At 37.0% G+C, this 13,563-nt stretch overlaps 1 protein-coding gene across 1 annotated transcript in view; it reads right to left on the bottom strand.

The window, feature by feature from the left end:
• UTP20 (UTP20, small subunit processome component) overlaps window positions 1-13,563 on the bottom strand; it is an 86,922-nt gene that overhangs the window by 31,894 nt on the left and 41,465 nt on the right. The window contains exons 27-35 of the mRNA XM_005680513.3: window positions 13,168-13,376; window positions 8,074-8,217; window positions 7,397-7,476; window positions 4,943-5,160; window positions 4,179-4,323; window positions 2,480-2,567; window positions 1,429-1,572; window positions 1,181-1,231; window positions 922-1,074 (exon numbers count right to left, since the gene is read on the bottom strand). Of these exons, the coding sequence (XP_005680570.2) occupies window positions 922-1,074; window positions 1,181-1,231; window positions 1,429-1,572; window positions 2,480-2,567; window positions 4,179-4,323; window positions 4,943-5,160; window positions 7,397-7,476; window positions 8,074-8,217; window positions 13,168-13,376 (1,232 nt within the window). The remainder of the gene's footprint in view (window positions 1-921; window positions 1,075-1,180; window positions 1,232-1,428; window positions 1,573-2,479; window positions 2,568-4,178; window positions 4,324-4,942; window positions 5,161-7,396; window positions 7,477-8,073; window positions 8,218-13,167; window positions 13,377-13,563) is intronic.

Raw genomic sequence — 13,563 nt, 5'->3', positions numbered from 1 at the left:
GCCAGTTTCAATATTCAAAATCAGCCGTTCAGTTAGAATGACAGAGTTGGCTGGTGTAATTCTGGTTAGCTGCTCCAGAGTTCATTTATAAAGAAGGTAGGTTGTAAGTGTAGAAAAATATTCTCAACTATGCTAACGAGGCAGTGATTCAGAATCCCACATGTTGAACTTTGATATATGAAGAATGAGCCCCAAATGGGGAGATTACTTTTTCCTCTATTACTTAATCCTTAATATTTGACAAATAACTATAAAATACCACTGAAGATTACTGATACCACTATACAGTCAACTATTAAGCAAGGGTTTCATTCCCTATTTTTGAAATTCAATTCATTTTAGCAACATGGCACTTAATATATAGCTCCAAACCTTTTTATTTCTACTGTATCAATAAAAGAGGGAAACTGTCAAATAATATGGCTATTTAACTTAAAAAAAGTGATATGTAACTGACACACTGTGAAATTTACCCTTTTAAGTTGTATAATTCAATGGTTTTCAGTATATTCCAAAGGTTTTATAACCATAAAACCACTAGCTAATTTTAGAAAATTTTTACCATCCCGAAAGGAAATTTTGTACCCATTATAATATAATCACTCATTCCTTATTTCTTTCTCCCGTCACAGCTCCTGAGAACCACTAATTTATTTTCTGTCTCTGTGAATTTTCCCATTCTAATACACAGCTTTTGACTTTTCAAAGTGCTTCCACATACACTATTTTTTTCAAAATATCTGCCTTTCATATCATGAGAATAAAGTATGGTCTTTGCTAAACTAAGTATTGAGCAACTAAAAGAAATTTTATACTAAATATCCCATCCCCCTCAAAAACCAAATTAAGAAATTAGGTTATACGGTTGTACTGTTGAAAGAATAAAAAATAATCCATAAATTTTTACTATAAAAAACCTACCTCCATGTTATAGAAACAATTATGCATAACCGGAATTAGGTAGTTAATGTCTACAGTTTGCATCTCTTTAATGTAAGAGGTAATGGTCTGGAACGCCGAGAAGCGAACATCAAAGTTGATATCATCAAGATGTCTTTGATCAAAGGCGTTAAGCTATAAGAAATGCCAGTGAAACCATATAAATGAAGGCATATAAATCTTAAATAAGGAAAATAATAGCAGTTTTGAAGCAAAAGAGACTTAAGATTTTCTTTCTTACCTTGACAACATCAGTAATATATGTTAATCCACTCTCAAAATCAGAAAGGGCCTAAAAGGAATGGAAGCGGTATATTAGTAGTGACTACAACCTCGACTTTCCTGCTCCCCATCCTCTCTGATTCCCTCCCTGCACTCAAAAGTACACGGAAACATCATATTGGTACCAAGAAAGCTGCTAGTATACATTCCATGTCATAGTGATCTTTGAAAAAGGAGTGATTTAGGATAAAAATGAGTATTACAGACCTTGAAAACTGTACAAAGCAACTGTCTTGACAATTTGTTCTTAATAACTGAGAACAGTTTTGCTAGAGGCTTGAGGAAGCTTGTAGGCTCCAGACAATGTTTCAACAGGTTTTGTATTGTCACCAGAATGTCAATTTCTGTGTCCTTAAGAAGTAATAACATTGAGAGAAATCATATTTCAGTAATTCAGAAAACTGGCCATGTTGTTTCTAATATATTACAGCACAGAAAACAAATAAATATGTGTAACAAGTAAAAGTAGTAGTAATTAGAAAAGTTATTTTATGGTCTTTTAAAGTTCTTTACATTTTAACTTGATCAAAAACCCGTAATAGTGTCCATCAACAGTTTCTTCCTTTAGTTCTAATAGAAAATATGCATGGTTTTAAAACATAATTTCTTCTATTTTCTAGTCAAAAAAGAAACAAAGAAAATGAACTTGCTGACAAAAAAACACACACTTTCAGTTGTGCAGAAATGCGTGGTCTTCTAAAACTGAATTACTACACGGTAAGAGTCATTTAGTATAACTACTAAGGCTTTATAAATGAGTGTGAGAACTGGGGAGACTCTTTTAAAAATTAAAGGCTAAATTAGGGTTTGAAAATCATACCAGAGACTCTCAGCAATGTGTGAATATATGTGAATATGAAAACAGTTTGACTTTTCATTCAGCTTGCCATTCATATTTAAGATCACTATCATTCACATTTAAGATCAATGTACACCTCAGGTTCCAGATTTGTGACTGATCAAAGCCAGAGAGGGGGGAAAAACCCTGAAATGGATAAGAAGCTAAACAAAGGAAAACAAAGAGGTGAGACTTTTACTGTAACAGTAGATGATGAAGTCTTCACTTTCTTACCTGCCCTCATTCCTTTCTGTCCCAATTTTTCTCCCCTGTTTTCAGTTTTATATTGCTTTATGAAGTCTTCTCACAAATACTCTGAGACAAATATCTCACAGACTCTAACCAATAAAATTATTTTTCACAAATAAACCTAATAATAAACTGTCACTTCAAAGACAAATAACTGCTGTGAATTCATACCTGAGCAACACTGCCACGGTAGAGGAACGGCAGGAGCAGTGTAATGAGCAGAGAACTTTGTTCTTTTTCTTTCACAAACTTGCTGATCCTGGAGAAGGAAAAACAAATGGGATAGGTAAGGAAGACATGTAAGATATTTCCCAAGAAGTTAAACTTTTTGTAGAAAAACATCAGCGAGGGAAGACCCAGGTAGCTTATAACTATGTGAACATGTGTAAAAAGTTTAATTCAGTTTTTGAACAGTGCCCACTCTCCTTCCATCTTCAGGTTGGTGGCTACCATTCCATTGTTCTTGTTACATCTGACTGTGCATTGCTGCTGCTGCTGCTAAGTCGCTTCAGTCGTGTCTGACTCTGTACCACTTCATAGACGGCCTCCCACCAGGCTCCCCCATCCCAGGGATTCTCCAGGCAAGAACACTGGAGTGGGTTGCCACTGCTTTCTCCAATGCATGAGAGTGAAAAGTGAAAGTGAAGTCGCTCAGTCGTGTCTGACTTTTAGCGACCCCATGGACTGCAGCCTACAAGGCTCCTCTGTCCATGGGATTTTCCAGGCAAGAGTACTGGAGTGGGGTGCCATTGCCTTCTCCGGATTGTGCGTTGGTAACTGCTTATTTTGCAAGGAAATAACATTTTTAAGTGTCGAGATTTGCTTTAGGCTTTATATACATTTCAATTTAACTTCCACAAAAGCCATATAACGAGGAATTATTAACCCCACTTTGCCCAGAGAAAACTGAGGCTCAGAGAAACTGATGTCACACAGAAAGGAAGTAGCAGAGCAGGGTTTGAAAGACCCTGGTCTTTCTGGTGCTAATCATCATCATCGTCTCACTACCACACAGCCTACGATAAAATGTAATAAATATATTTGGTACGGTTTCCCATTCTACGTAAGTTAGAAATACACTAGTATAACCGAAACATTTAAAAGAAGTTCCTGGAAGATTTAACACATCATTTTCTGTTGTTGCTAAAAGTAACAGAAAAAATGAACTTTCAACAACTAAGTCCTGTAACAATTTAGAGTTTAAGATATAACCATTCTGGGGGAATTGCCTGGCAGTCTAATAGCTATGACTCCGTGCCTCCACTGCAGGGGCAAAGGTTTGATCCCTGGTCAGGGAACTACGATCCACATGGCATGTTCCATCCCCCCACAAAAAAGACACAATCATTCTGTGCACTCAGATTTACCAACCAGACACTTTATAGAAATCACAGTTACCTACTACCAGGTCTATAGTATATAGAGAATTTTTAAGAAAATCTTTAAAAATCCTTACAAGATCTTGACTCTTAAAAAAAAACAAACATAGCAACCTGCTCTTTTAAGTTAGTTACTTTAATCAATCCCACTAAAAAACTACAACTTTATGATCTCACATAATTCAAAATCCTAATTGAACAAAATATGCAAAGGCTAATAAAGCAAATCTATTAGTCTACCTTAGAATTCTGAAAACTCTGTTATATTTTATAATAAAGACAGATGCTATAAAAGGTCTATTCCAGCAAAGAAAACGAATTCTACATAAACTTAAAACTGGAGGACATTTAAAATACTGAAAACCTTTTTAGGTTTAACCTAAAACCTTTAACCTTTACCTTGCTAAAGCAAACGAAAAGCCAAATATAATTTAAAAAAATTAACATCACAAGTGGTAACATTACCTTTTAAGAACCAACAGACCACTTACTTTGAAAGAATGCCAAGTTCCTTACTGACTTGTGCTCTATTCTTCTTCTTTTTTAACTTTTCTGCACTTATTGTGGTTTTGCTGAGATATTGGAGAATAGCAGGTACATGAGGTAGAATTAATCGTCCTCCTATTGTGACAGACTCTGAAATATAGGTAAATGTACTGATTTTAATTAACTGCACTCTTAAAAGATAACTGTACAATATCTTCTCAATGCCAGAAAAGGCAGGCACTCAATTACCATGAAAATTTCATACATTTCAACCTCCAAGATTAACTAAATTTCTTCTTAGTTAAAACATCTATGCTGTTGTTCAGTCACTAACTCACGCCTGACCCTTTGCGACCCCATGGACTGTGGCACCCCAGGCTTCCTTTATCATTATCTAAATTGAAAATCCAATATGAGACCCTCGAGGTTTTATTTAAACCACTTTCAGTAGCACTAAAAGAACTGTTAGGATAACATGGTAAGAAGAATTCAGAGACATGACAGTGGAAATCATTCGATAATGTCCTAGAGGACAGTTGAGCTTTCTGGAGAGTAAATAATCTGAATTTCTAACTACTGCAAAGAAAATTCAGTTTATATAAACTGAATTATTAGGTATTTAATTAATCTAGATATTAATTCCTAAGAAGAGAAACTCTCTTAATAGCCTAGATTATCTGAATAATCAGATTCTATTGACTTTTTCGTTCTGAGAGTACAAATGATACCTCAAAAGTAGAACCCTTTTTGCTCTGTACAGCTTACGTACCATCTGCACTTTCTGTGTATACACATCCTGTCACCGGCAAGCTCAAAACTGTTTCTGAGGGTTCAAAATCTGGAAGACTAAGAAGGTCGTCGGCTATTTCCATCACAAGACTAGCTGTGGCTTCAGAGAGGTTCTTTGCTGAGAGAATCGCAAAAACATTGGTCAGGATATCACATTCTGGGTGCCCAGGTTTCTGTTTAGCCAGGAAACAGAAATATCTGCAAGAGGAAGCATTGAAACAGTCACCTTCTTTCTCAATATGTTTACTTCTAAAAACATGTTCCTTATGGATTTTCAGTTTAATGAAGATATATGTGTATGTGTGCAGATGAATGCTTGCTAATAAGCTCAGAAGGGAAATTACTTTAAAATTTGATGGATTATAATTCTAGGCACCATACAAACACTGTATTATCTTGACACTTTATGTGTATTTCTCATATTACCTTGGCACTTTATATATATTTCTCTTTTTATGTATATGTTAATCTTCCTAACATCTCCGTTATGGTGGTATGCTTATCTCTACATTACAGATGCAAAAACAGAACTGTCCAAAGCCACTAAGCCAATAAGTGGTAAAACTGAGCTCTGAACTGCTAGTTCTAAGAGAAATGTACTAAAGACAGGCTATTTTTCAATTATAAGCCTTCTAGAATGTGAATGTTTATGCTATTGTTGCTAAGTCGCTTCAGTCATGTCCGACTCTGTGCAACCCCATAGATGGCAGCCCACCAGGCTCCCCTGTCCCTGGGATTCTCCAGGCAAGAACACTGGAGTGGGTTGCCATTTCCCTCTCCAATGCATAAAAGTGGAAAGTGAAAGTGAAGTCGCTCAGTCGTGTCCAACTCCTAGCGACCCCATGGACTGCAGCCCACCAGGTTCCTCCATCCATGGGATTTTCCAGGCAAGAGTACTGGAGTGGGGTGCCATTGCCTTCTCCAGTAAATGTTTATACACTCACATAAAAACCAATGTACTACAACATGAAAATTAGGAATACAGACCACAGGTCAAATAAACATTTGCTGATCTAGGATATGCAACATTCAGATTAGGATCATTTGTGAAAGGAAAGGTGATGAACCCATCCCCAATAATGAAAGCCTCAGATAAACAATGCCCCAAAGAGAAGGGAACACAAAAGCTTTCTAGCTACACATAAACCAGCAATTGTTTTACAGCAAGAGATGCGATCCTAACAATCAGTAGGAGGTCAAACTGAAATGGTTTGCTTTACCAGTTCATCATCACTGGAAAAAGAGCTCAAGCACTTGAACATGTTTAATCTTGACAAACTCAAAGAAAAGTTCTAAGAGGTTATGTTCATACAAGTTTGTCCAGTAGATACTGGGGACAGTGTGGCCAGGCACCAAACAAGACAGTTTACATATTATCATCTCTATTGTCAACGAGAAAGAAACTGTAGCAGAGAATGAAATGGCATCCAGTGACATGGCTCTATCCTTGATGAGGACCTAATTAACATAAAAACGGAATCACTACTGTAAAGTCTTCTTCGGTGAAAGTCCTTCATACCTTATTTGTGTAACAATGATACAACCATAAAACGTTTCTCAAGTATGCCTATGAAGTGCTGCTTATAAACGTCCAATGAGAAAACAAGATATGAAATCACTTTATCCAACTGGGAATTAAAAGAGCCCTTCTGACAGTAAAGACAAAATAGGCTTTCCTGAGGAAGACAATATCAAGGTATTCGGTTTGTTTCTGAAGACTATTTAATGACATGGGGAAATGTTCATGACAATATAAATGAAAAAACAAAATCAAAAGATAGCTATACGGTATGATCCAAATTTTGTAAACTGATGCCAAGATTTTAACATCACTGAATCAATGATAAAACACATTTTCCTTTATTCTGTCTTTTGTTCTTCGAACTAGATAGGACAAACTTAAGTCTGCTTCCATCACTCTTCAGTAAATATGCATTTAGTTTTTGTAACAAAGCATCTCTGAACCATCAGTCAATGAAGGTTGTGTTAATGGCTCATAATGGCCATAAAGGGATACTGTATTTGTGACCATGAGTGCTGCATGCAAATTTAGATGGCGTTTTATAAAGAATAGAAGAAAATGACCTAGAAAATCCAGGAAACCTGTGAAATTTTTTTTAAGTGGGAACTGAGAAAAAGACTAGAATGCCAATCACAAATCAGCTTTTACTGATTTTCTATTTCATTTTATATTTATACATAGATACATATGTAAAAGCATTCTTCCTGGATCACACTACACCTATGATTCAGCAAATGCACTTTTCTTTAAACTATGGATTTTGAGACTCAATGACTTTATTCTCTTTAACTGCACTAAACATAGTTCACTATGTGGAAAGAGCATAAATGACACTATTAGTTCCCTTTATTCGTTTTGACTAGATTAGTCTAAAACACTGCCATTTTTAAAGGTACAAAAAAAAAAAATTACCTTGCATTTCTGCACCAGATACTAATTAGCTTCAGTAGAGGAGTAGGAGAATACTGACTTTCAGATCCAAGCCTGCTGATCTAGATACAAAATAAAAACAATACAAGATAAGAACATATACAGACTTGAAGGAAAAATTCAAACAACTAAAAAGCAGAACAAGAACAGAAGCCACACGAGGATAAAAGAGCCAAAAGATAGAGATTAATATTTAAAGGATAAACTGAACAGTGAGCAACTGTGCCTAAGATCAAGTCTCTGCTACAGTCTTAGCTATAACTACACCAGTTATCATCACCAAGTGCAGACAACCAGAGAAATCAAACAAGAAAACACGCGACAAAAATCCCGGTGTGTTTTTTCTCATGCTTGTCAAAACCCAGGGGCATACCATGTGAGGTGCTATAAAAGTTATATGGCATTTGCTTAAGAGACACAGTCATATTCAAATTAGCCTTAAGTATAAATGCTGCTATACCACAGAAACTAGCTCTTGAGCTTTTGGTGGTAGTGGAAGCAAAGAAAAGTGTTCTAAAACTTCCAGAAACAAAGAAAAGCTTGACATGACAGAAAAGGCCAGGATAAGCATTCATGCCTGGGTGTAGACTGTGCAGGTAAAGCAGTAATAAAGGAAAAAGCAGATGGTATCTGGGTAGAATGTGGAAATCAAGGTTTACCTGGGGCCAAACTACACCATGAAATACTGCATCAATTTCTTCTGTTCTGAATGGATAGGACTCCCAATCCAAAAAGATATCAGTTACCATTTTGATTCCAAGACGTCTTAAATTTTTCAGTGGGTTAATAAACCTCAGCTGTATCTGTAAAATAAAGATCTTCTATTATAAGAAAGTATTGTTTTTATCTTTGATTCCTCAGGGAGGCACTCCTGCTCAGACAGCTAAGAATCAAGCTGGAAATCCTGCTAAGTCGGTTGACTTTGGTTCTGATTCACATGGAAACATCAGTAAGTCATATCACTTTTCTCACTGAACAAGAAGGGAATACAGACTTCAAAAAAAAAAAAAAAAAATCAAGTGGTGATATGTGTTCTATTATCAATGTCCAGCAAAATCACACTAAGTGTCCTCAAGGCAAAACAAAATCTCAGTGGGAACATCTGTTTTGTATTCCACACTGTTTTACTGTTTTATTCAAGCAATTGTCTCAAGTAAAATTCTGATTTCTTTCCACAAATAGAACACTCTAAACAAAACTTTTTCTCCCATTATAATCCTTCAGATTAGGAAAAATAAAATCTAAATGTTCATTTCAAATGAAAGCCACTTTTCTATTTTTTTTATATTTGTATTATTATTTTTACTTTTTTTTAAGACTATGAGTTTTTGGTTATTGTTAAAATTAGTCCACAGGACTGAAGAACTTATAATTTCTTCAAACAGTGAAATACTTTGTGCAGTAAAGGAGAATGAATTAAGGCCTGCAAAGATCTCAAAATATACAGCTCAAAGGAAAATACAATTTGGAGAAAAATAAGATTTGTCTGTTTAGAGGCATAGAAGCTAGAGTCAGTAGATGTCTAAATTAACAGCAAATTTCTTTTATTAACAGGTTCTGGCATCTCCTTTCCTACGAGTTATAAAATATAAATAATGTAGCCAATTTTTTTAGGCTCAGAGTAGAAAAATATACTGAGCCTATACTAATGAGTCCCATGGTATGCTAGCCATAGTCCTGACCTCAACTTATAATCTTCCTGAACATTTATTAAACTACATGTGAAATGAAAAATAACAAAGATATCTGACTTAGGACAAGAATTACTATAAATCAGAGAAAGGTTAAACTTCAGGCAGAATTTCCACTGGATCTTAAAAGATGAAGAGATTTAGGTCAGGCAGAGGGAAAAAAAGGCCTCAGATTTCTCCCAAGCACAGAATGTTGTAAAATCAAACAAATGGGAGACGATTCAAAACCTAATTGTTTTTCCACTTGACTAACATATTGTGAGCTCCAGATATATAAGTGGCAACTTATTTTCTACACTTGACTTTAATTAGTGACATTTAAAGCACACTAAAATGTATGAAGACAACACAAGTGCTCTAACATAATGAACATCAAGTCTTGTGGCCACGATAACATGGAGAAAACTCTTAAGTTACTTGTCATAAGAATCTGATAATCTGATGAACAGAAGTATCTGAATATGAAACTGAACATTTTAAATTCAAGAGAGTATGAAGATGCCATTAATTTGCTGTGTAAATCTGAGGAATCATGATGGCTGGCATACCCATCAAGTTTCTACCACTCACTTCTAACTAATTATTTCATTATACAAGTTACAAAGAGAGGAAGTGACAGACAAGCAGAAGACAGCGACACTGTTACAAGTCATTCTGTTTTGCCTCAGTTCCACTGGCAGTATTTCCATTGTTCTCTGGATCACATCTGGCGAAAGATAAAAACTATTACTGATATTTGAAGAAGCACGGTATCAAGATCCCCTGGAGCAATAAGAAACTAACCTTGGCAAACATGACACCAAATCAGAGGCCCCACTTTCCTCCACCTCCATCAGCCCCCCAAGGCCCCCATCAAGTAGAATCTGCATGTTCTATTCTCTTTTGTAACTACAGGGCCAACTGCTCAGTCTTCTCAGTAATTGTTGAGAAATTAAACTGGAGAAAAAGCCTAAGAATGAGCAACTGCAGACTTTAATTCCTAGAGGAATACTCCATATGACAGAGTTTATGGACATTTACAAGTTACTTCCTTACTTAAATATACCAAAACAAAAAAACACAAAAAACTAAAACCAAATCAAAACAACCTTCAAGACACCATTTCAGTGTCAGTCAATGCTCTGAAGGATCTGAAAGATACAAAAAAGTCAATTTTTGACTTCACTCAGACACACAAGTGCAGAACTTTAACTCACTTGAGCATATTACTATGTGATAATTCATTACAGAAACTCAACGAATTCCCTGGACTTGTCCAAGAATTAACAAGAAAGAAGAAAAGAAGGCTTTTATGTGTCAGGAAGGCTAGCACCTCACTGTCTAATGAACTGTGAAACTGCATAAATGATCCTTTGAATTACTGATTGTTGACTCAGGAGTAAGGCTGCATTACTGAGTAACATCTTCTAAGTTAACCAGAAAGTCAGAGGACTTTCGTGATTTAACATGCCCATGTACAGGCAGTCACTGTCACTCACTATAAGACAAAAACTAAAGTTCTGTTTCTTCCTGGGATATGTCAATACTGCTCTACCCCAGGACTTTGTGCTACTAGTCGTTTTCTCTGCCTGAAATGTTCTTCCAGTGGCTGGGTAGGTATAAGCTCAAATATCAGCTCTTGAGAGGTGACCCTGAACACCCTACTAAAAGCAGCACCCATCTACCTCTAGTTATTTTAAATTCTTTACATCTTCATGTCTTTCCCTAACACGCTCATGCTTTCCTTTACTTTTGTGAATGTATGGCACGTATTTCTTAATGTCCTTGTCTAATTCTATCACCTGTATCATTTCTGGGTCTGATTCTATCCTTTTTTTTTTTTTTTTTCCCCCATTACCGGCAAAATCCTCCTCTTTCCTGGTAATACCCAACTGGATGTTAGACACTGTGAACTCTAATTTCATTTAAATCACCCAAAAGGTTTTGAGCTTTATTCTGGGATGCAGTTGATTTACTCAGGAAAAGTTTGATCTTTTTAGGCTCTGTTGGGTGGAGGCACAGTAGCTTTTATGCCTGGGCTAATCTGGCTCCACTACAGAGACAGTCCCTTTCCAAGGACACTCTGTGATGCCACATTTCATGAGGTTTCTGCTCTGGCTGTCGGGAACATGAGCTGCTCCCAGCCCTGTGTTAGCTGCAGGGCTGCTGTGCCTGCTCTCTTCAGGTGGTTTTACTGCTTCTAGACATGATAAAATAACAGGGACCAGATTTAGCCTCCCATCTCAAAACGCTAAAGAACATATGAAACAATGATTTTCTGGACACTGGACAGCAGTTAACAGAGGACAGTCATCCCTGAGAGAGGAGAAACAGTCGAGATGAGTCCTACACATTCCTTGGCTTCCTGCCTGCAGACTTTCAGACCTTGGTATGGGAAGGAAGTGCCCAGAATGAGGGGACAATGGTGCGGCTCGGGGAGGCCAAGGTGGCTAGAAGTCATGAACAGAGGACTGGAGAGAAAACAGGGACACAGAGAATGACTTACAGACGTCTGCAGAGGGACCTCCTGAGTTTATTTTCCTCTTAGAACTTACCAACTGAAGGAATTTATTTATTAAAGGCTGTAGTCCCTCTCGAGCCTCTCTTTTGAGAGGGTATTGTTTCCAGTTAGGAAACCAAGTAGGCTCTCGGAGGACAATGATGACTGGTTCAGCTTGGTGGGCTCGTCCAGGAATCCCCTGGTCCCACACCTGGGGGTTCATTTTGTTCTCCCATAGTTTTTGGTCCCTCTCTATTGGAGGTGCAATGGGTTCTTCAATAGTAACCAGGAGCTGCAGGGCTCTAGGGGCTGAAAAACTTCCCATCTAATCTCCCCAAGATACTGAGCCCTTACTATTTCATTTTCCATCTACAACAATGTCTGGCAGATAGCAGGTGTGAAGTAAATATTTACTAAATAATTAAATGGACAGGAACTTTTGTTTGATCCTTCACCCCAGTGCTTAGTACAGTGTCTGACACAGTAGGGGCTCAATGAATAAGGCAGCATAAAATTCTGGCTGTATCTGAGAGGCAGTTTACCAGGCACATCGATAAAACAAATAAGTTTTAGCCAAATTAAAACTGTGCCTATTTGTCATTAACAACAGCAGAAACCTGAGTTATGAATCAATAGCAGAAACCTGAGTATGGATTTTCACTTCAGGTCCTATCTCCTTCAAGAAGTCTTTAGTCCATAAAAACATTTTAAGTTCCCCTAAACTCCACAGAATAAACTTATGTTCACACACCTGTTTCAACAGAACATAAATATATCATCTTCAGAATCCTTCAGAAAACATTTCCTAAGCACCATCTCATGAAGTCTCCTGGCAGTTAGCTAGTTGGCTTATCATGCCCAATCTTGTTACTTACCTTCACTTAAAACATTGCATTTAGAGTAGGTAAGCATTTACTTTTACAAGACTTCTGGGCAACTCTATCTCAACAAGGACAATGCCAACAGTGTTCTCTTCATTCTCCAAATACTCTGAATAAATGAGAGTTAGAAGATGTCTCTCATACTTTCAGGCTTCTGAAATTATAAATCTAAGAAACATAAGTTCAACTATCCCAGACTTTGGTCTCTGAGACACAGATAGAACTAAGTGCCTCCCTACCATTTCACCTCCTTTTTAAATAGACACTTGATATAATCTGCATTTTCTAGCTATTCATAAGCATTTATAACAGTGAAGATTCCCAAAAGGAAAGGTCATTTTAAAGAGACACCTTACATAAGAAAGATTTAACCTAGAATGATGTTAGCTATTCAGGCTCCAACCAATTTTCCAAGTAAAACACCGACCTGTATTAGCCCAAGAAGAAAGTGATAAAAGTTGCTCAGTCATGTTCGACTCTTTGCAACCCCGTGGACTGCAGCCTGCCAGGCTCCTCCGTCCATGGAATTCTCCAGGCAAGAATACTGGAGTGGGTAGCCATTCCCTTCTCCAGGGGCTCTTCCAGACCCAGGAATTGAATCAGGATCTCGTGGATCGCAGACAGATTCTTTACCAGCTGAGCTACCAGGGAAGTCCTATTTGCCCAAGAAGAAAGCTAAAGTTTAAAGTGAATCTCGCTCACCTTTTCTCGTTGGTCAAGGATGTGTGATACAGTTGCAGTCATGCAGAGCAGTAGCTGCAGAATCTTTGGTAAATATGCGCTGATCAGGTGACTAATGTTCTTCAAGACTATCTTAAGGCTATTTAATATGCCGTGCTGACGACCTAAAGGAAGAACTTTAGACAAATCTAAATCTTCTACTGCTTGAATGACAGCAGAATGGCACTCTCCTGGTAAAACACAGAAGAGCAGAGATAGCATGTGAAGTGAAATATTAGCTCGTTCCCATTTACAATTACAGCTTCCTTTCAATTTCTCCCAATAATAGAGCATTTTCTATTGTTATAATTTACAGATAATATATTTTACTTATTTTTTTCTCCTTCTGATTCTTACCAAACATTAAATGAGCTAGAT

Source organism: Capra hircus, chromosome 5 (assembly GCF_001704415.2).
Source record: "Capra hircus breed San Clemente chromosome 5, ASM170441v1, whole genome shotgun sequence".
NCBI classification, from domain to species: Eukaryota; Metazoa; Chordata; class Mammalia; order Artiodactyla; family Bovidae; genus Capra; species Capra hircus.
The sequence above is the reverse complement of the archived record's forward strand: the minus strand, read 5'-3'. Positions and strand labels throughout refer to the sequence as shown.